At 38.9% G+C, this 23195-nt stretch overlaps 1 protein-coding gene across 1 annotated transcript in view; it reads left to right on the forward strand.

The window, feature by feature from the left end:
- SLC17A8 (solute carrier family 17 member 8) overlaps window positions 1-22574 on the forward strand; it is a 50803-nt gene extending 28229 nt beyond the window's left edge. Inside the window, exons 5-12 of the mRNA XM_079141376.1 lie at window positions 870-957; window positions 8471-8557; window positions 8890-9029; window positions 9160-9309; window positions 10247-10379; window positions 15988-16098; window positions 20237-20364; window positions 21944-22574. Of these exons, the coding sequence (XP_078997502.1) occupies window positions 870-957; window positions 8471-8557; window positions 8890-9029; window positions 9160-9309; window positions 10247-10379; window positions 15988-16098; window positions 20237-20364; window positions 21944-22279 (1173 nt within the window). The 3' untranslated portion in view covers window positions 22280-22574. The remainder of the gene's footprint in view (window positions 1-869; window positions 958-8470; window positions 8558-8889; window positions 9030-9159; window positions 9310-10246; window positions 10380-15987; window positions 16099-20236; window positions 20365-21943) is intronic.
- Window positions 22575-23195: the final 621 nt, after the last annotated feature.

Below are 23195 nucleotides of genomic sequence, written 5' to 3' on the forward strand. Positions count from 1 at the left end.
AGTCCCACTGAAGGGACACAGGCCATACTTTGGGAAATACTGAAGTGGTGGAAAGAATGTGACATTGGCAACCATGAAGATGAAGATGAAGATCTTTAGAAGTCACTTAATGACTCTGAGGCCTCAGCTTCTGTGCCTTAAAATGAGGGGACCTGACAGTGGGAGAAACTTCCAACACTGACATTCTTTAATAATATCAGATACAAAGACTTCCTTCGAGTTCTCCACTGGGCTTGCATTTGAATTGTGTTCGAATTTCAGTATCTGCATTATGAATCAAAATAAATGAATTATGCTATTTAGTGGCTTTTCAATCTGTTTGAACATCTAACAATACAACTTTATTTCTCATGGTTGGCAAGTCTAAGATTCAGGCAGATTCAGCAGATTCAGTATCTAGTGAGGGCCTGTTTCCTGGATCATAGCCATCTTCTCTCTGTGTCCTCATGTGGCTGAAAGGACAAGGGTGCTCCCTGTAGTCTCATATAAGGGCATCAATCCTAATCTTGAGGACTATCTTTATGCCCTAATCACCTCCCAAGGCCCATTTCCAAATACCATCATACTAGGGATTAGCTCTCAACATATGCAATTGGTGGGGACAAAAACTTCAATCGAGGGCTGGGGAGATAGCTCAGCTGGTAGAGTGCTTGCCTCACAAGCACAAGGCCCTGAGTTCGATCCCCAGTACCGCAAAACAAACAAACAAAAAAACAAAAACAAAAACAAAAACACTTTAATCTATATCAGTGTCGGGTTTTTATACTGGGTTTTTATATTGTAGACTGTAGAAGAAGCTGCATCCATGCTTTAAACACAAACAGAAATTGGAGTCAAACTTAATAATCGATTTTCAACCCTTCTGCCAGGGTGTGACTTACCCAGCCTGCCATGGGATGTGGAGCAAGTGGGCACCACCTTTGGAGAGAAGTCGGCTGGCCACAACTTCCTTTTGTGGTAAGGGTATTAGAATCATAGCAAGTTTCATTTAGAAATGCTTTCTGACTCCAAGTCACTGAAAACCTTGCTAAGACCTTAAACAGAGTCTCCTCTTTTCACCTAACAGAATTCCAAAGGTGAGTGGTTGCTGGTGTTGATTCTGGGGCTCAATGATTCATCGAAGGCATAGGCAGATTCTGACTTCTGCTCTGCAGTCCTTAGAGTGATAACATTTTATTCTTAGGCTTGCTCCATTTGTCCCTTTCATTGGGAAATCAAAAGCTTTTCTAAACCCCTCACCTGACTTCCACTCATATTTTCTTGGTTCTCATTGTGTCATAGACTCTCCTATCTGCAGAGAAGCTTAGGAAAGCAAGTGCCTAGTTTCCCTACCTTTGTAGTAGAGAAGGAGAAGAAAGAAGGTGTCGGAAGTGATTGTTAAATTAGCCAACAAATGACTTTTGCCAAAGATGAAAGTGGAAGAGATGAGATGATTAATCCTCCCACCCTTCTTCTTTTTACATTGAAACTAAAGCCCAAGACTTGCCCTGTGTCTCCTCCCATTATGGAGGTGGAATGGACCACCTGACTCTAGATATGGAACTTTCCTTACTACCCACTACTACCACACACACATTTCACAGAGATATTTAAATTAGTTGCCATTATATTCCAGATATAAATGGAGCCCATTCATCTTACTGTAAACTAAACTAGTGGCCCCCAAATAGTGATACAACTTTAATTTCTGGGGCTCCAAACTTTACCTTGCTAAAATTTTGCCTCACTCTAAGCTACCCCTTTGGGACGGGCCCTCTGGGTATCCCTGGTAGTACTCGGTGTTCTGAGGGGTCTTACCCAGGTCCTGATCCACAGTAGGAAAAGGATAGCACAGGTTCCTGCTATCAACACAGTTGTGAAATATATTTTTTTTTGTGCCTTAAGGTGCAAAAGTTACAATATGGTCGGGATGGGAACTTAGGTTTGTCCTATTTTTTTGTTTTGTTTGGTTTTATTCCTTTCTTCCTTTTTAGATAACTATTATCTTTATTGATTCATTGCAATATAATCATTAAAATAAATACGATGAAAAATGAGAGTTGTTTTTTATAAACAGTTTCTGCTGGGTATGGCAGCACACACCTATAATCTCAGTGACTCAGGAGGCCAAGGCAGGAGAATCACAAGTTTGAGGCCAGCCTGGGCACCTTAGCAAGACCCTCAGCAACTAAGGGAGACCCTGTCTCAAAATAAACCAAAAGGACGGGGGATGTAGCTCAGTGGTAAAGGGCCCCTGTATTTAATCCCCAGTATAAATGAACAAACAAACAAACAGACAAACAAACAAACCAGTTTCTGCCTATGAAAGAATCACTTGCTAAGAGAAAAGTTGATTTTACATACTATGTTTGGAACACATTTTAGTCATATAATTGTTTTAGGAACTTTTACTCTTAATTCCTAGTTTTTATTCTGGGAAGATACAAAGCATCCTCCCTTTATGGTCTAGTTTAGGGTAGGAAGATTTGGCCATAGACTCCTGGTTGTTGCTCCAGCCTAAGATCTCTCTGCTTTGTTGATATTCAGATTCCTTATCTAGGAATCAAAGTCCTCTGAGTTCTCATTTCATTGTCTTTGTCCATATGATCCAATCTACTCTCAGCATAATCCCAAATACTAGTTTAATTTTTTTCATACAGAATTTATTCTGGAAGCTGTTAACTCTTCCTCATTAAGCTCCTTAGGCTGTCTGAGCCCAGTTGAGCTGGCTTCCTTAGCTGCTGTAAAGATGGTTTGGTGTGTGAGTAGGTGTTCTAATTGGTCTGTCTGGCTTGGGGATGCAGCTCAGAGGTAAAGTACTTGCCTAGCATATCTGAAGACCTGGGTTGATTCCCAGCATCTCAAAACAAATAAGCAAACAAACATAAACAAACAGAAGAGCCCAAACTGGTCTTTCTCAAACAAAAGAGCATATTGGTCTGTTTGTGGTGACACATTCCTGGAGGGTCTTCCCATGTTGCCCCACCTCTCTGCTGATTTTTTTAAGTTCAATGCCTTTCTTAAGACAAGCGAACCTGCACTACTTCTTTATTTTTGTGAATGTTTTATTTTTATTTTTTGGCAATCAAAATGTGTCATCTTTATTCAATTTACAAGTTGCACACAGAAATGCATACAAATGCACACAATTGTTCTCTTTTACATACACAGGATCACACTATTACAGTATTTTGTAACTTCCTTTTCCCTTTCAACAATGTTTCATTTTTTATATTAAGTATTCTTACACTATAATTTTAATGATTCCATAGTAAACCACTATGTAATGGTATTATAATAATATTTGGCCAGTCACCTATTGGTCTGTTTGGGTTTCCAGTTTTTATTTATTTATTTATTTATTTTTGTTCATTGAATGTTTTATTTATCTCTTCTTCACTCTATCTCCTTTAAATAACAATACCAGTAAAGTGTTTTCTGGGAATTTGTTGTAAACTATTCAACAATGTCCCTTTCTTGTGCTTCATGTGGAATTCCATGGACAGCTAAGATATCTTACATCTTTAGCCTTTCTTATCTTTAGAAACCATCTCTGGCCTCTTGTTTGTAGTTCAAGAACATCTCCACCCTCCTACTCAACCTAGGAGAGTGTAAGGCTCCGCCCCGAAAATGACTCCCTATCCTTAGTGTGTTTTTATGATCCTACAAGGGCTGACTTAAGAAATGGTTTGAATCTCAAGGAAAGTTATCTGATCAAAGTCACTGGCCTTATTACATTTCTCAGTTAAGGTGTGGCACTGTTAAAGAATATCCACAGGAAGTGTCATTAGAAGGAAAGGCTTCAGAGTCCCACAAAAAAAGGACTTATATCTGTGTGACCTCAGGCAATTTGTTTCACCTTCCCTAGGTTTGTTTTCTCCTGTAAAATGGAAATATTGGCACCTAAGTCATCAAGCTGAAGGGTTGAATAAAATCATGGGGACAGAGTACTCAGAATAGTACTCAGCACACAGAAAGCATGCAATGTCTCACAGCTGCTGTTGGTTATTCCTGACCCTCCCTGTCCTGGCATGCCTTGGTATTACCCACCCCCTCCCAGGGTATTGGCCTAGGGCAGAAGACCACCCTCTCCACACATAGAATCAGAAGTGGCATCCTTTTTCTGACATATGCATTGGAGTCTTTCCTTATCGGTTTGAGGAATTCTGAGGTTAAAAAAAAATACGCAGTCATGGTGTACATGATAAAAGCAGTAACAGTTGGCATTTGTGTGACTATTTATTTATTTATTGCACTTCTTGGAATGGAACTCAGAGCCATGCTACCATTAAGCCACATCTCCAGCCCTTTTTATTATTTTTTAAATTTTGAGATGCATCTTGCTAAAGTTGCTCAGACTAGCCTTGAACTTGTGATTCTCTTGCCTCAGTTTCCCCAGTTGCTGGGATTACAGGCAGGTGTTACTGTACCTGGTTTATGTAACCATGTATTTTTTAAAAAATTTTTATTTGTTCTTTTTAGTTATACACGACAGTAGAATGTATTTTGACATATGATACATGGAGTATAACTTCCCATTCTTTTTGGTTATACGTGATGTGGAATTACACTGGTTATGTATCCATATATGAATGTTATGTCCCATTCGTTCTATTGTCTTTCCCATCCCCATTCCCCTGTCTTTTTTCTGACTCTTCCCTGTCCAATCCAGTGAACTTCTACTCCTTCTTCTACCCCCCTACCTATTGTGAGTCAGCATCCATATATCAGAAGGGACATTTAGCTTTTGTTTTTTTAGGATTGGCTTATTTCACTTAGCAGGATAGTCTTCACTTCCATTCATTTACTGGCAAGTGCCTTAATTTCATTCTTCTTTATGGCCGAGTAATATTCCATGGTGTATAATGTACCACATTTTCTGTATCCATTCATCTGTTGAAGGGTGCCTAGGTTGGTTCCATAGCTTAGTTATTGAGAATTGAGCTGCTATAAACATTGTTGTGACTGTATCAGTTTAATATACTGATTTTAAATCTTTTGGGTATATGCCAAGGATGGGATAATTGGGTCAAATGATGGTTCCATTCCAAGTTTTCTGAGGAAACTCCATGCTGCTTTTCAGAGTGGTTACACCAATTCACAGTTCCACAAGCAATGTATGAGTGTACCTTTCCCCTGACATCCTCACTAACATTTACTGTTACTTGAATTCTTGATAATTGCCATTCTGATTGGAGTGAGATAAAATCTCAGTGTAGTTCTAATTTGCAGTGATGTTGAACATTTTTTCATATATTTGTTGACCGATTGTATTTCTTCTTCTGTGAAGTATCTGTTCAGTTCCTTTGTCCATTTATTAAGTGGGTTATTTGTTTTTTTGGTATTAGGTTTTTTTGAGTTCTTTATATATCCTGGAGATTAATGCTCTATCTGACATGCAGGTGGTGAAAATTTTCTCCCAATCTGTAAGATCTCTCTTCACATTCTTGATTGTTTCTTCTGCTGTGAAGAAGCCTTTTAGTTCGATACGTCCCATTTACTGATTCTTGATTTTACTTCTTGTACTTTAGGAGTCTTGTTGAGGAAGTTTGTTCCTAAGCTGACGTGATGGAGATTTGGTCCTACTTTTTCTTCTAGTAATCGCAGGGTCTCTGATCTAAGGCTAGGTCCTTATTCCATTTTGAGTTGAGTTTTGTGCAGGCTCAGAGTTAGAGGTCTAATTTCATTATGCTATATGTGGGTTTCCAGGTTTCTCAGCAGTATTTGTTAAAGAGGCTGTCTTTTCTCCAATGTATGTTTATGGTGCCTTTGTCTGTATGAGATAACTGTATTTATGTGGGTGTATTTCTGTGTCTTCTATTCTGATCCATTTGTCTTCATGGTTGTTTTGGTGTCAATACCATGCTGTTATTACTATAGTTCTGTAATATAATTTAAGTTCTGATATTGTGATACCTCCTGCTTCACTTTTCTCGTTAAGGATGGCTTTGGTCATTTTGGGTCTCTTATTTTCCAAATGAATTTCATGATTGCTTTCTCTATTTCTACAAAGAATGTCATTGGAACCTTAATAGAAATTGCATTAAATCTGTATAGTGCTTTGGTAGTATGGCCATTTTGACAATATTAATTCTGTCTATCCAAGAACATGGGAGGTCTTTCCATTTTCTAAGGTCTTCTTCAATTTCTTTCTTTAGTGTTCTATAGTTTTCATTGTAGAGGTCCTTCATCTCTTTTGTTAGATTGATTCCCAAATATTTTATTTTTTTCAAGGCTATTGTGAGTGGAATAGTTTTCCTGATTTTTCTTTCAACTGATTCGTCATTGGTGAATAGAAACACAATTGAGTTGTGGGTATTAATTATATCCTGCTACTTTGCTGAATTCATTTATGAGTTCTAGGAGTTTTCTGGTAGAGTTTTGGGTCTTCTAAATGTAGAATCGTGTGGTTGGCAAATAGTGATAGTTTGAGTTCTTCTTTTCCTATTCATATCCCTTTAATTTCTTTGATTTGTCTAATTGCTCTGGCTAGAGTTTCCAGGGCTATGTTGAATAGAAGTGGTGAAAGAGGGATTCCCTGCCTTGTTTCAGTGTTTAGAGGGAATGCTTTCAATTTTCCTCCATTAGAATGATGTTGACCTTGGGTTTGGCATATATTGCTTTTGTGTAACCCTTTATTGCTTACACAGCATCTTGTATACATAGTGTAGTTTAAACTCAAATCAACCCCATGAGACAAATATTTATTCATATCTTATCTGTGAATGAATCTTTCAACTTCGTCTGGTGTAGCCTTAAAGATTCCGGAGTCCATGTTGGGCCTTTCTTGAAGGGTCAGGTGAGTTCAGAAAGATACCGTTTAATTCATTTCTCTGGAAGATCCCCCACCTCCCATTTCCTAAAGATTTTCTTTAGCATTGGACTCTGGAATGTGTGATTTCCTTACATGATGCTTATTTTTACAAAGCAAGAATTTTCTTATCCAAGGCCCAGGGGGAATTTTGGATAGAAATTTTTCAATTCAGTTAGTATTTGTTGGGGATTTGTAGGGATGGTGTTTCCTTTCTAGATGTCCTGTAGCCATAGAAGATAGGCACTCCAATTCACTGCCTCTAGCCCTTATTATCTTGTTTAGAGAAGATGAACACCCTACACAGTTAAGTATTTGCAAGGCTAAGCATTTACAAAGTAAGAAATGTAAAAGGACAAAATAACGATTTTAAGATTTTTTTTTTTTCTGGTACTGGGGATTGAATCGAGGGTAGCTTTATCACTGAGCTATATTCCCAGTCCTTTTTATTTTTTATTTTGAGACAAGGTCTTGCTAAATTGCCCAGGGTGGACTCCACCCTGCAATCCTCCTGTTCTGTAGCCTCCCAAGTTGCTGGAATTATAGATGGGCACCTGGCTAGTTTAAGGATCTTAATTGGTTTTATTTTTGATTGTGGAATTGGCAGCAGTTCATTTCATAAAATAGAATGATTATTCCAAATGGGTGGTACAGAAGAGGTTGGTTTTATGTACAGAAAAAGGCTGAAAAAAGCTGAAATGAAGAACAAAAAGCAGATTGATCATTTCAAAGTTACTTTCCTTGCAGGACAGCAGGGACAAGTGCATATGACAATGGAGAAATATCAGGCTAACATTAGGTTATCTTTTTTGTGTAAGTATTAAAATATAGAGCACTCCACCATGACCATTAAACTGGCCTGTTTGGAACATTGGTTTCTTGAAAAGTCAGATAAATAGCTTAATTTTGGATTGGTGGAAGTTCAGCATGAGTAACTTCATTTTGATTTTCAGTCTGGTCTGTTGGGGCCCAGTGCAAAAACCTCATTCAAAATAATGGCCTCCTCTAATTTTTATTCAACAGAAATTAACTTTCAAAATGTATCTATTTATGAGCTGGGGATATAGCTCAGTTGGTAGAGTGCTCACCTTGCATGCACAAGGCTCTGGGTTCAATTCCCAGCACTAAAAAAAAAAAAAAAAAAAAAGTCTCTATTTAGGAAGTGAATGGAGACAAGAACCAAGAACCTTTGCTCCGAACCCTTGCTCCATCCTGAAATTCAGTTGTTTCCTTTCCTTTTTAAAATATCAAGACTATAAAAAAAAATCCTTTTAATAGTTCAGTGTCACTTATTTAAGGATGTAGGTGAGAATCCTCCCAGCTGTGAACTCTGCAAGGCAGGTTCCATATGTTCTTTCAAAGCACCCCATGCTGTGCCTATTTAAATTCTTAAAAATTCTCTTAGATTTTTCTCATCTTCTGATTCCATTCTTTCATATACTTCCAAATCATGGCACCCGAGCAATCTTTGTCTAATCCCTGGAGGGTTCCTGGGTGAAGCTAAGGGGCATTGTGTTGACCTTCCTTTCCAGGGAGTCCTTTTTTAGGGCACACTGGGAGTGTGCCTGACTCATGCTACAAGGGCTCAGGGTGATTTGTCATCAGCTTTGTCACATGAAAATGGGCTGCAAAGGTTTCCATGGCGACTGGTCACTTTCCCTCCATCTTTTCTGGTTCCAGGCTCCTATGCAGGTGCCGTGGTTGCCATGCCTCTGGCTGGGGTACTGGTGCAGTACATTGGATGGGCCTCCGTCTTTTACATTTATGGTGAGTGGTTTGTCTTTATGAGTTCACACCGTGACTCATGGGCATGGCACTTAATTCTAGAAGGATTTGGCTCAGAGTTTATTATATGAAAGCAGAGGTTAATAAGACCAGTTTATTATATAAAAGGAACACTTATCTCTTTGAGATTAATTTAATATTTATATTAAGCTTGATTTTTTTAAAAATCAGTAAATGACAACAGGAGAGAGAAAAAAATAATTTCTCTTGGCTGAGAAATTCTTATTGTTATTTGGGAATATTTTCAAAATTGAAAAATTGAAAGAAGGAAGAAGACAAGATCATATCATCAAGCCTTCTGTTTTGAACTGCAGGTATGTTTGGGATTCTCTGGTACATGTTTTGGCTGTTGCAGGCCTATGAGTGCCCTGCAGCTCACCCCACAATCTCCAATGAGGAGAAGACATACATAGAGACAAGCATAGGAGAAGGCGCCAACTTGGCCAGTCTAAATGTAAGTAGGAATGGAAAGATAAAGTCTTGTCTCCTTTTATGGGTATTTCTCTTAGTGATTGTGTCATACTCTTCAAAAAATAAAATGTCAATATTTTCGCTAAAAATATCATGATATTTTCACTCCTTAGAAATTTAATACACCATGGAAAAGATTTTTCACATCATTGCCGGTTTATGCAATCATTGTGGCAAATTTTTGCAGAAGTTGGACCTTTTATCTACTCTTAATAAGTCAGCCTGCTTATTTTGAAGAGGTCTTTGGATTTGCAATAAGTAAGGTAAACACACGTATGCTTCAAATATTCTTGAACTTCAACTCTCTTGATTCTGAGAAAATATTTGTATGATAAAATAATTAAACTGCTGATCATAATTCATAATAGTTCTGTGACATCTAATAAATTGGAGGTAGGACAAGTTATATGTTCAGTGCATAGTATGTTGGGTATTTACTTTCTTCTTAGGATCAGATCTGTGTTAAGCTGCTTCTAAAGATTTCGTTTCTACTTAATTTGGAGGTGTTTTTCAAGCTAACTCAATGTGTATTAGTTAAGAATAAAAAGTTGTGTTTTCTTTTCTCTCTGTCAACTATGAGTAGTAGAAAGAACCTTGAAAGGTCAGTTTTTAGACGCTCTTCTCTCCACAGTGGTGGTAGTAGCAGTAACAATGATTGCTTGGGTTGGTTTAGAAAGAACTTCTTTTAGTGTCCCCAACCACTGACATTAGGCTGTTTGCAGGGAGAGAGGCTTTTGATGGTGAAACATGCTTCTCCATGGAAGAATAAAATCTCCTTCCTACAGGGAAGGAACAAGACCTAGCAGAGGTTGATGTCTGCCTAGCTATGAGTACTCAGAAGAAACCTTGGAAGAACCAGTATAGTCACCAAATGGTGGCTGCCACCAGTGAGCACTCACCCTGTGCTGGCTGCTGGGGCCTCTGTGATGAATAAAAGTCATCTTCTTCCTCAGGGCCTCTGTGATGAATAAAAGTCATCTTCTTCCAATCTGGTGGAGGAGACAGATACGGTCTATGCCTAAAATCATTCACTCGTTCGTTGTGTTTATTATTAAATTCAGGCCATCCTGGATCCCACATTAAATGTTTAAATTTGGTGGAGGCCGTGGGGGCAGTGGAATGAGGGTGAGCAGGAAATGACGGAGAGACGTCTTTTAGGAGCAATGAAAGGTGGCTGCTCACGGTTCCTTTTGCTTCCAGGTGGGTCTCTTGTCGGCAGTCCCACATATGGTGATGACAATTGTCGTGCCAATCGGAGGGCAACTGGCTGATTATCTAAGAAGCAGGAAAATTTTGACCACGACTGCTGTCAGAAAGATCATGAACTGTGGAGGTACTGTGGATTTCACAGGGAGCTTAAGCAGCTTCTGTAGAATTAGAGTAAGAAGCTTTAGAAGCCATGTCTAGTTATTGGAATGGACCTTAGAATCCCCTGAGTCCAGCAGACAGCTGAGTCCTGTCTGTCATACCCCTGCCAAGTGGCCATTCAACCTGTACCTGTGCAACCTGAGGTAGGACAACTAGCTGATGCCTGATAAATTAGCGCATACTTAAAACCAAAGAAATGTTTATTTTGCCTACTCTCAAACCAAGGCCACATGACTTCCAGTTATATATCTATTTATTATTTATCTTTTCCACACATTCTTCCACATTTATTGTTTTACATTGTTTATTTCCTTTCCTCCATCCCTTTCCACATACATGTATGTTTTGGTAAGACATAAAAGAAAATATTTTTATTATTATTATTTTTTTGGCTACTGAAGATTGAACCCATGGGCACTTTACCACCGAGCTATATCCCGACTCCTTTTCATTTTTTTATTTTGAGACGGGGACTTACTAAGTTGCCCAGGATGGTCTTGAACTTGAGATTCTCTTGCTTCAGGCTCCCAAGTCTCTGGGATTACAGGCACATACTACTGGAAAGAAAAGTATTTTTTTCTGAACAGTCTTCTTTCTTCCCAAAATATGCTTGTGCATGGGTGCATGCATACACACATAACACATGTGCACACACAAATACACAGTACACACATACCAGTCTCTTTTGATTGTTTAGTTCCTGCTTTATGTTTTCATTTTACAAAGCTAAAGTGAAAGGTGATTTCCCAAAAGAGGTAGGTGAAATTAGTCATGAACATGCAATGTTTATATCTATTCACCTTTTTTAACCTCTCCATTCTTCTCGTTTTGCTTTTTTTAAATTAGAATTTATTGAGTGATTTCTATGCCACACACTAAGCTCTTTACATATATTATCTTATTTAATCTTCATAATCCCCATATAGAGCAGGTGCTATAATTATATGCAATTTACAGAAATAAAACTGAGGCAAAATAAAGTAACTTATTGGAGTGGCAGATTCGGTGCAAGGCATTAGATCAGACTAGAACATTGCCAATCCTTCCAGTCTTTGCTGCTACCTCTTCAGGGGACTGGGTCAGGTGGGAGTGAGAGGGTATATTGAGAGAGGTCACAACTGGGATTTAAATTGAAAAGGAGGGTTTGGGCATGCTCTGATTCCAGATTAGATGGGTCAAGTCCGTTAGAAATGATTACAGTGTGGAGGGATACAGGGCAGGTATAATGACCTTACAGCACCTTGGGAATAAAGTCTGACTAAAGAGGCTGGGAACCTAGCATCTCAGCAGCCTGATTACTGGTTGGGCCTGACCTTAACTTGAGCCTTTGTGTAGGAGACTGAAGGTTGGCAGGTGCAGGCCTACTCTCTGATGTGTTGAAGGAGAACTTTTGGAGCTCTGCATTTAGGATCCTCCCCAAACAGCTACAGTAGGCAGAATAATATCCAGGTTCTAATTCTTAGAATCTCTGAATATGCTTGCTCACTTGTCAAAAGGGACTTTGTGGGCATGATTAAATTATGGATCTTGAGATTGGGAGATAATTCTATATTATCTGGGTGGGCCCAGTGTGATACAAGCATTCTTATAAGAGGAGGCAGGAGGCTGTGTCGGAGAACACAATGTGTTGTGGAGATGGGAATCAGAGTGAGGCAGTGGTGGGGATGGTGTTGTGTGCCGGTAATGAGAACTCAAAAAATTTTAAGTGTTAACAAAGTGCCTGTTGAGAAAAAGGAGAATATATATACATATATATATATATTCTCCCAAACTTCCTCCCATCTTTTAAAAAATACCTTTCACTGGCTTTTTCTTACTATTATATTTTGACATAGTATGATCAGTGAATTCTACCCAGAAACTTTTTAAAAAAAGAAAAAGAACATAGTCATCCCTCTTTGTTTAAATAGAGATGTTTGATCAGAGACAACTACCTAAAAACATAAATTTGTATGATCACTGAATAAGCCAGATTTGTTTTGCTATGACAAGACATTTTCAATGATCTTCTAGAGAATTTTAATTGTTTTCATGTTTCCTGAAAAGATACACCGGCCATTTCTCATGTAAGAAGGATCACAGATATCTTGGAGTCTGTCTTGTCCTTTTCTTTCCACAGACAAGGGGTATGTGCTCTTACAATCAGTTAAAACAAGTAGATCACCCTAGGACATGATGTTCTGTTCTAGTTCATTCTGAATCAGGGCATATTTCCAAGATCCTTGTATTCTCCACTAGAGTACCTGTAAGTAGGACTAAAAGGAAAACATTCTAGTCTGGCTGAATCAGTTGCCTGTGTGAATTCCACCCAGGCTGTTCTAGTACGAAATGAAAATGTTCTTAGGTCTTTAAATCCTAATGCTGCTTATCTTGTCAACTCTGCATAGGTTCATTTTCAAGGATCTTTTGGGTATTCCTGAAATTCAAATTTTATCCTTAAGCTCCTACAACAAAGTTCTCTCTAGCATTTTGACTACCAATAGGAACCATTTAGGTGCTCACTGCTTTTACTTGCTTTGACAATCTGCTAATAATTTGGTCATGATCACCTTTTTCTTATAAATGAATCAATACAAATCATTTCTAAGTTTTATTCTTCATACAATGTCCTCATTCTAATTCTTTGGGGGAATTAACTTTCTGGCACAATCTTTGTTGAAATGTTAAAAGAGAGTCAGCCAAATGCTTTGTTATTTAAGATAGGTTACTTCTAAAACACATATAATCAGTATATTGAACACTAGCAATTTTTCTCTGAAAAATTTGAAATTATGAAGCAAATTAAGAACAAGTATAAAATGATATAAAACCCAGTTTTCTCTCCCATTCCCCAATGTTGGGATCAAACCCAGGAGCTTGTGCATGCTGAGCAAGTGCCAGACCACTGAGCTACATCTCCAGCCCAAACCCTCAAGTTTTTTTTTTTTTTTTTGGAACTGGGGATTGAACCCAGGGGCACTTAACCACTTAACCACTGAGCCACATCCCCAGCCCTATTTTGTATTTTATTTAGAGACAGGGTCTCACTGAGTTGCTTAGTGCCTCACTTTCACTGAGGCTGGCTTTGAACTCGTGATCCTCCTGTCTCAGCTTTCCCAGCTGCTGGGATTACAGTGTGCACCACTGCACCCGGCCCAAATTCATATTTCAAAGGCACAAACTGGTTCCATAGTTTCTTTTGATTCTCTTTAGATGTCCATCTAAAATAGCAATCAATGCTTGCCTTTCTCTATGGTAATTTTGAAGAAATGGGTTCAGAAATTTAAGTGACTTAGCCAAGATTTACGATAAGTGCTGTAGCTTGTATTTCAACCTAAATGTTTTGATCCCATTTTCTTTCCTTGGTGTTAATTGGTTAAGTGTTATTTACTGAGTGTGCACTTTGTGCTAAACCAGACTTTGTGTTAAAAGTATAGTTTTGTGGGGGAGGCAGAAACACAAAGGAAAAATCACAAAGCAATATGAAAAGTTCTATAGCAAGTAAGAAGAAGAAGGAAATGTCAGTTACACTGGTGGAGGGTCAGGTAAGGCTGTCTGGGAAGCTTTCTAGAGGAAGAAATATTTGAACCAAACTTTAAAGGAGAGTCTCAAGTACAAGAGAAGATGGTGAAAGAAGAATGTCCCAGGCAAAGAATAGTACATGAAAATATGCACGGGCATGAGACAGGATTGGGAAACAGTTTTAGAGCTGTTAATGCAACACAGAGGGCTGTGTGTGGACAGGGGCAGTGAGGTCAGAGGTGAGGGCTGGCAGAAGAGGAAAATGGACCAGCAAGAGGGACTATTATATAAGGCTGTTCTATGGATGTGGAGCCCTTGACCAATGTTTCAAGCAAAGAAGGGGTTAATTAAACATGTGGTTTAGGAAGACAGCGGTGAGCAAATGGACAAGAGGAGGATGAGGAGGAAAGACCGCCAAAAAGGCTATTGTAGTTGTCTTGCTGAGAGGCAAATGAGGCCCGGGACTAAGGCAGAGACAGAGGTGGAGAAAGTGGAAGTTGGATTTGGTAGATATTTTTGAGGATAAACCCATGGATTTTTATGTGACAGCTGAGGAAGGAAGAGAAATCCAAGATGATTCTCAAGTTTCTGCACTGGGCTTTTGGTAAACATTTGTTGAACTGTGCCCATCTGCCTCACAGACCCGATTTCATTTAATCTCCCAGTATGCTACAAGGTTATATTATTATCTCCATTTCTTTTTTGAGGAGGAATTGAAGAGCTGAAATAAATTGTCCACAGTTAAACCACCATCAGTGATTGTGAGGTGGAACTGGATGCCAATCTTGTCGGACTCTATAGTCTGAGTCCTAAACACAAGTATTAGGAGATTAATCTTGAGAAGGAAAACAAAGAACTTGTTGGTGGTGGTTTGCTTTGTTTTTCTTAGGAGCAAAAAGTAGGGGAAGACTTGATTTGAATATGTTGCCTTCGATGTAACTGCAGGACAATGGTGTAGGGATGTCTAGAATCAGCAGTCTCCAGAAGGAAGCATCACCAATTGTCTCCCCCATCCCAGGCACTTCATGTACTGCAAATGGTATTTTTACCACTTTTTTTTTTCTGTCTGCTGTTGGCTGATTTTTTTTTATGAGAAAAAAATTTCATAATTTTCTCATTCATTTTTATTGTGCTGGACTCACTTATTTTGAATGAAAGGAATAGAAAGTACTTTTGTTCTGCTATGTTTTTTTGTGCAAATATATTGTGACTTTTTAAAAAAGAGACCTGAGATCTTGTTGAAGAATTTTGCCTTCTGTGTTACAAGCAGTAGGGCCCTGATTTTTATTTCAGATATCTATTACAGCTTTATGGCCATTTCTGGCAATAAATATTAATATTGTTATGTTATATTTATTTTATTTTTTTGTGGTATTGGGGACTGAACTCAGGGCTTCACACTTGCTAGGCAAGCACTCTATCCCTGAGGTATATTCCCTGCCCTTTTTAAAAAAAAAAAAAACAATTATTTTGAGACAGGCTCTTGCTAAATTGCCTGGGCTGGCCTTGAATTCACAGTCCTTCTGCCTCAGCCACCTGAAATACCATGATTACTGTGGCCATTTTGACATGTTACTTTTATGTGGGTGGCCATAACTTATGTAGTTAAAGGGGATCAGTGAAAGCATATAGAAGTTTTAGTATTTAGAAATGGTAGGTGCAGGGCTGGGGAGATATCTCAGTTGGTAGAGTGCTTGCGTTGCAAGCACAAGTCCCTGGATTCGATCCCCAGCACTGCAAAAAGAAAAAAAAAAAAAAAAAAAAAAAAAGAAATGGTAGGTGCAACGACTCATGAATTGACTAATAACATTCCTCATCCCAGGAGCATCATTGGAACCTACTGGAACCATTTGGTATTCAATGTGCATCAGGATAATGTTGAAAAGTTCACAGAACACCTGGGTGATAATAGCATGGTCACATGGGCATGGCACATCTGGGTAATAGCACTGTACTAGAATGTATGGACTAAAAACTTGGGTCCATGGAAATATGGATTCATTCTTATGTGATAAATTAATAACTCTGGCTGATATGAAAATGACCCCCCCCCCCATTGTTTCCATTTGCAGGTTTTGGCATGGAGGCAACCTTGCTCCTGGTGGTTGGTTTTTCCCATACCAAAGGGGTGGCTATCTCCTTTCTGGTGCTTGCTGTAGGATTTAGTGGCTTTGCCATTTCAGGTAAAGTGTCCTTTGTGTGTCTGAATCTTGAATCTTGTCTATAGATTGATTCATCAAATCTTAGGAGGAAGGAAAGACAAGGGTTTTGTAGCACCGTCCATCAGCAGCCAGGCCACTGCAAGAAGGAGGGCCTCTGCCCAGAGAGTTCTAGCTAGTTGGAGACTTTGTGAAATGACTGGGATGGGCTTAGTAGTCCATTCAAGCTGGAGTTAGTTGTCTTTCTTTACTCTGCCATAGAAAAAGGCACAAATGCTGTTGACTTCTCTGAGGCATGAGCAGAGATCTAAGTTTTTTTTAGGGTGGGACACTTTCTTAAATAAAGCCTTCATTAAAAAAAAAAAAAAAAAAAAAAAAGGAATGCAGGTCTGGAGAGGGAAGGGGACTTTCAGTACAGGTAGAGCAGGTAGGAACAGCAATGATGATATGAGCTTACCTTGATCAAGCAGACTCTTCCAGGCACATTCAAAACCCTAGGGCTATCAGGGCCATTAGGATCCCCATTTTATAGGAGCAGAAATCAATCTACTATGAGAAGCCAGTGTGCCACCATGTCATATCTTACAGACTTTAGAAGCTCCCTGTGCAAAACTGGATGGCGAAACAAAATTCAGTTGTTTGTCTATTTTTAAAATATTGCAATAAAAATTGTTATGTACAGATAATTTTACAGAATTGCATCTATCTCATGGCATTGTGAAGCAAGTAGTAATATCAATATTTTACTGATTTTTCATTATTTTACTAATATTTACCAAAAACTCAGAAAAACTGGGAACTTTTCTAATGTCATACAGTTGTGACAAAATAAGGACAAAGCACAGTTTTACCTGTCAGTCTGTGATCTTCCCATTATCCCAGGCTACCTAAATATCAAATAGAGTGGTAATGTGCCAGAAAAGAAAAAAGACGGAACTTCTGATCCAAACTACCCGAAAATGGAGGTTTGAGGTATCTATCAAAAGTAAATAGAGCCAATGAATAAATTAAAAAAAAAGTCGACTTTCAAAGTACCTTGCATCTAGGAATTTGGGTTTGGAAGTGCATAGACCTGGGTGTGAGACCATTCTTGACTACTTCTCATTTGTAAAAGAAAAAATTTGCTAAATTATTTAAGTTCTCATCCAGAGATTGGAGAGAGACAACCACTACTTCATGTGACTGTTGGAAGGATGGACTGAGACCTTGCATGCATTGCCCCATGCTTTCCACTAGCGAGGCGCTGCTCTCAGCACTGGGGGTATTGCAGCAAACCAATCAAACATTCTGCCCTCAGAAAGTTTACATTTGAGTGGAAACAAGGTGTTTGAAGCCCTCAGCAGAGTGACAGAGGCAAAACAAAATTATGTCTTCACTGTTGCCATTGCTCTATTATTATGCACACGAACTAAGAGTCCCGAACCTTAATGTATGAAGAAGCCACCCTAAGATCTTGCAGAATTCAGAAGCTGATTTGGTAGGCTCAGAGTGGGGCCTGAGATATGTATTTCTAACAAAGCTCCCCAATGATTGCTGATCAGCATCCTCTGAGTAACCAGGATAGAGCAGTCCTGACTTTCTTCCCGTAGGATGTTGAGGGACATCTTCCCTTGATAACTCTGTGATGTAAAAGAGATTCATATCCTGTCTTCAGAGATATTGAAACCTTCAGGTTCATATTGCTTCCTTTCCTTTGGATTGCCAATTAAGTCACAATCAGAAGGAGGGAAACCCAATGCCCCCAACCACAGCTGCTGCTTTTTTGTTGTTGTTTTCTTTTTTTTTAAAAAGCACTTACTTCATGCTTGCCACTTTCTATTTTTCTTTCCTTCTTTTTTTTGGGAGGGGGTTGGGTGGTGGTGCTGGGGATTGAACCCAAGGATGCTTAACCACAGAGCCACATCCCCAGGCCTTTTTATTTTGAGATAAGTTCTCACTAAGTTGCTGAGGCTGCCCTTGAACTTATGATCCTCCTTCCTCAGCCTCTCTAGTCACTGGGATTATGGCATGCTTGCCAATTTTAAAGCATGATCTCTCATTTAATCCCCATCACGATCTTATGATAAGGTAATTGCTATGTCCATTTTATTGATGGGGATATTGAGACTCAGAGAGGTCATTTAACTCACCCAAATAGATTGAGTGACTTAAATTGAAATAAGGTCTGACTCAACAATGACACTGTGGGAGGGACTGTATCCATGAGGGTGATAATTCCTCAGGATCTGCTGTCTGTAAACTTTATAAGGAATAAATAGGGATTCCAGGGAAGACTGGCACAATTCAGGAGCTGATTATAGACAAGACAGTCCTGACAGGTGAGGCAAGGACTGAATGATGGCCAGTTTGGGAGCACACACTCTCCCAACTTGTGTGCAAATTTTTTTTGTCTGCTACAAAAATCTATCAATATCTCAGTCACTTGGTGATTTTTCCTCCCTGAGCACCAGGATTGTGGGGCTAGAAATCTAAATGGCTCTTGTCGCATTATCTTCAGCTGAACACAGATGCCTAGGCTTTGTATCAGAATATAATACGAGACAATCATTAATTGCTTTTTATCTCTGGGTTCTTTTCTAATAAAGTATTTATCACAGTCAAATGAACTGTAAGATTAATTAATCTTGCAGCTGTTTTATATTCTGACTTTCTGGCTCTTTGATCTGAAAGAGTAGGTGTGTGTATTACAGAAATGGTTTTCTCAAAAACATTCCTTAAATGGAGGTAGGAAAAAAGCAGCCAACCAATATGCAAGATTAGGGAAAAAAAATGTTTGTTTTAAATCTTATTTTCAGGACCTTTGTACAGAATAGAGAATTAAAAAACAAAACTAAGGGAAACAAAGATATGAATAAACAAAACCTGCAACTAATTTCAGTTACTGAAAATCAGTTACTGCAATTTTAGTTACTGAAATTAGTTATTAATTAAACAACTACTTAGGGAGCGGCTTCTATGTCCCAGATACTTTGCTGGGAAGGTAGTGGTGAATGAGACAGATGTCTAACAACCTATCAAGAGCATACGTGTTAGCTTTCACCTCTAGTTAGCAGGTATTCAACATGCATTATTTAACCTAATACTCAAAACTTTATTACCCAAATTTATAGATGAAGAAACTTAGGTTCAGGAAGTTTAAATCCTTAGTCCAGGGTTGCATCTCAGAACTGAGGTCTGTCTGACTCTGAAAGGCACCATTGGGCAATATTGGCCAAGTTGATTTCCACGGCCATAAGCCTCTTTCCTAGCCTTCCCTCCTTCCTCTTGCTTCTACTCATTCTTTTCTCCTGACAAATGAATTCAACAGTGAGGTATTGGCAACATATTATTTTACCACTTCTAGCACTTTTGATAGAAGATCCCAAAGACAGGGAAATGCTTAGCAAGGACAGTGGAAGCAGCTGTGGTGACGGTGATTGAAGTAGCTTAGCTCTTCTCTAAGGGCTCCCACACACCCGTTTCTCTTGACTCTTATGCCACAGTATCTTTAAGAGGTGAGTCATAAGATCCCCATCTTTACTGATGAGGATCCTCATCTTCAGTGATGAAGGAACTAAGGCTAAAACTGCACTTGATTGTGTGGTGGAAATAAAATTCAAATCCAAATGTACAGACTCCAAATCAAGTAGGTGTGTGAAAGTGTCGAAAGTGTTTTTCAATTATAGAAGGTTCTGCTAATGTTTGTGCAAATGTTTATTATTCTGAAAAACAGCCTTTCCAATAAACTTCATGGACATGAAGGCAGACTTTCCAACAGGGTCTTTTAAGAGTGAGTCCAGGGCTAGAAGGGGGCATATTACAAAGTAAGGTTGGGTTCTACAGAGTTTGATTGTTGAATCTGAAAAGATATGGTGCAGGGTTTGGCTTTTTGGCTTTTCAGGATTCCCCAAACACTACATTTTGGAGTTCCATATCTGTAGGGTACACATTCTTCAGTTCTTCTCATCTGGGGCCCAGGTAGACATTGTTAATCATAGCATATTTGTTTTGTGCAGACACAGCCTGGTGGTGCTAAACCAAGGCCTCTTGGTAGGGTGTCCGTTAGTCAAATACTAGAGGAGATCAAGTGGATTGATGGAAATTGGGGCAAACCAAGTGTTTTCCAAAGGATATTTGAAATTCTGTTCTTGACTCTGATTCTGAGGTTTCGGCTTCACTGTAGGTTTTAACGTCAACCACCTCGACATTGCCCCCCGCTATGCAAGCATTCTCATGGGAATCTCAAATGGAGTGGGAACCCTCTCTGGAATGGTCTGTCCCCTCATTGTTGGTGCAATGACCAAGCACAAGGTAATGGTCTCCTTTGTGGCTATGGGTTACAGTAGAAGTGCTGCAAAACTTGAGATCTCAAGCCTGTAAATGTAAATATGTGTGTCCTTAACCTTGATGAAGTTGTTGGACCACTCTTTCCTCTTCTTTCCTCCCCCTCCCCCTTCTTTTTTCTTCTGTTTTTTAAATCATTACTTCTGTTTTTAAATCAGTACACCAGGATTGATTGTTGTTTGTCCATGTTTTCTCAACTAAGAAATAAAGGTTCAGGGGAGAGGGATGAAGGTCACAAAGACCCTTGAGATATCCAAAGAAGAAACTGAGGCAGTTGACTCAGGATAAATGAGTTACCAGGATTGTTTTATAATTTGAAGTGATTAAACTTTATAACTTATTTCCATCTATTGCCTAGTATGTTCTAGCAAGGATATTAGTGCTGTTATACTTCCTTGTTAAGAAGAAAATAAACAAGACATTAATGATCCTTTCTAAGAACCTCTGAGGGTGTGGCACTCAGTCTTTATTGAACCTTTGTGTATTTACACCAGCATGGGCGTACAGAGAGATCCTGCAACCCATCCAGAGTTCAACCACAGGCCACTTGATTTCTGTATCTCTATCATGGAAAAAATTTCAGGATGCCACTTATTATAGTCAGGAATTATTTGATACCATGGGGTTTTGGCCTGTTTTCTTAGTTGAATAGCTTATTACAAATATGACTTCAGAAATTCTTCCATCTTCTTTGAGAAGAAAGCGTGAGGTAACTTTCCTTGCCTGTTGAAAAAGAGGAAGATGGAATTTGGAGATTTTATAGTCAGAGAATCATGTTTTCCCTTTTTGTTCATGAGATGATAAGATTGGTAATATGCCTATTAAATCTAAGATATTATCTTATGCTAACTTTAAACACTACCCTCTCCACCTCTTGCAGTACTGGGGAGGGAAGCCAGGGCAAGTACTCTAATGCCGATTTATATCCAAGCCCCTATTTTTTGATTTACCACTTTTTATGCAGAAAATATGATTTTAAGTAAGCTATTGATCATAAAGGTTGAATATTTCAATGGCTCAGATACTGTTGTGTATACAACAGCAAGCAAGAAAGGGATTTCTGACATTTAAAATTGTTGGGTCCTAAAGCGAGTGTGACTTAGCCTACTCCAAGAGAGGAGACTACATTGGCATGTTTAGAAGAACTGTGCAATGGTGCAGCATGCATTTTTGCAAGTCATTTATTTTAAAATATATTTTTAAAATGAAAAGTCACATTCATTGTAGTCTTTTTTTTTTATTTGTTGATGGACCTTTATTTAATTTATTTATATGCGGTGCTGAGAATTGAACCTAGTGCCTCACACACGCTAGGCAAATGCTCTACCACTGAGCCACAATGCCAGCCCTCATTATGGTCTTAATGCTTATTTTGTGAGTACACAAATTAGGTACAGACTCATGTAGGTTCTGGCCATGTCCTCCTAAGAAGCACAGTGTTGCCTTGGGTTGGGCAGGTGGTTCCATCTCAGTGAAGGCCTTCAGAACACACTGCTTAAACTCTGTTTTTGGTTAAAACATTAATTGCATTTTGTTTTCCATTTAGACCCGAGAGGAATGGCAGAATGTCTTCCTTATAGCTGCACTGGTGCACTACAGTGGCGTGATCTTCTATGGTGTCTTTGCTTCTGGGGAGAAACAGGAGTGGGCTGACCCAGAGTCTCTCTCTGAGGAGAAATGTGGAATCATTGACCAAGACGAATTAGCTGAGGAGACAGAACTCAACCATGAGAATTTTGTGAGTCCCAGAAAGAAGATGTTTTATGGAGCCACCACTCAAAATTGTGAATTCCAGAAGAAGGAACATAGAGGAATGATCCTTGAGAAGGAAGAACTGACGTCCTACCAGAATGAAGAGGGGAACTTCTCAGATACATCCTAATATCTGAGAGGTGCTTCTGTCTTTTCCTCACATTAGAACCATAAAGTATCCATACTTACTGCCTTCCTCATAGCCCGGCTTGCCAGAGGGCCACATATGGGGACACTTGAGATAGGAGGGGAAAGGAAGATTAAATAGCAATATAAAAAGGAAATATTATCTTGCAATGACATGAGGATAGAGTTTGCTCTCAGTTGACAAAATAGTTTAATACATATGTGTTTGGACTGGCAGTTGGCCTTTCCTCAAAGAACTGAACTTGTGCAAAAAGGAATGGCTAGAAGAATATGGAAGACAATATCTTTTTTTTTTTTTTTGACAATATCTTTTTGTTCAAAGAAACATTGAAGGAAATGGGGTTATTTGATTCAGAGGAGAATTAATGATAGTTGCCACCATCTCTCTGATGGCAGCCCATGCAGAGGAGTCTTTCTTATTCCTATTACAGGGTACCATTCTTGGAGGCCCTCTGTTGTGCCAGGTGCTTTATAAACATTCTTATTTAATCTCCATGTATCTATAACATACATGTATTATATCTCCATTTTACAACTAAGGAAACTCAAGCAACAGGAGATTAACTTGCCCAAGGTCATCTTGCTAGGGCTAGTGCTGAGACTGGCACAACCCCAAATGGGTGGCAGGTGTAGGAAAGAAGATTTCAGCTCAGTGTAGGGAAGACATTTTTAGTAATGAAAATTGAAAATGGAATGAGTTGCCTTGTGGGTAATTCTTTTTGGGGCAGGTGTGGGGGATGGGAATGACCAAGGGAATTCAAACATAAATGAGGGTCTGGACTCAAAGAAACTTAGGGTCCCATATTACCTGATGAATCCAACCATTTTATAAATTCACAGATTTTTAAAATAGTGAGGGTCACAAATTATATGAGAGATTCCAATAAGTAAAGGTGGGG

The sequence above is a fragment of the Sciurus vulgaris genome, assembly GCF_902686455.1.
Source record: "Sciurus vulgaris genome assembly, chromosome: 5".
Lineage (NCBI taxonomy): Eukaryota > Metazoa > Chordata > Mammalia > Rodentia > Sciuridae > Sciurus > Sciurus vulgaris.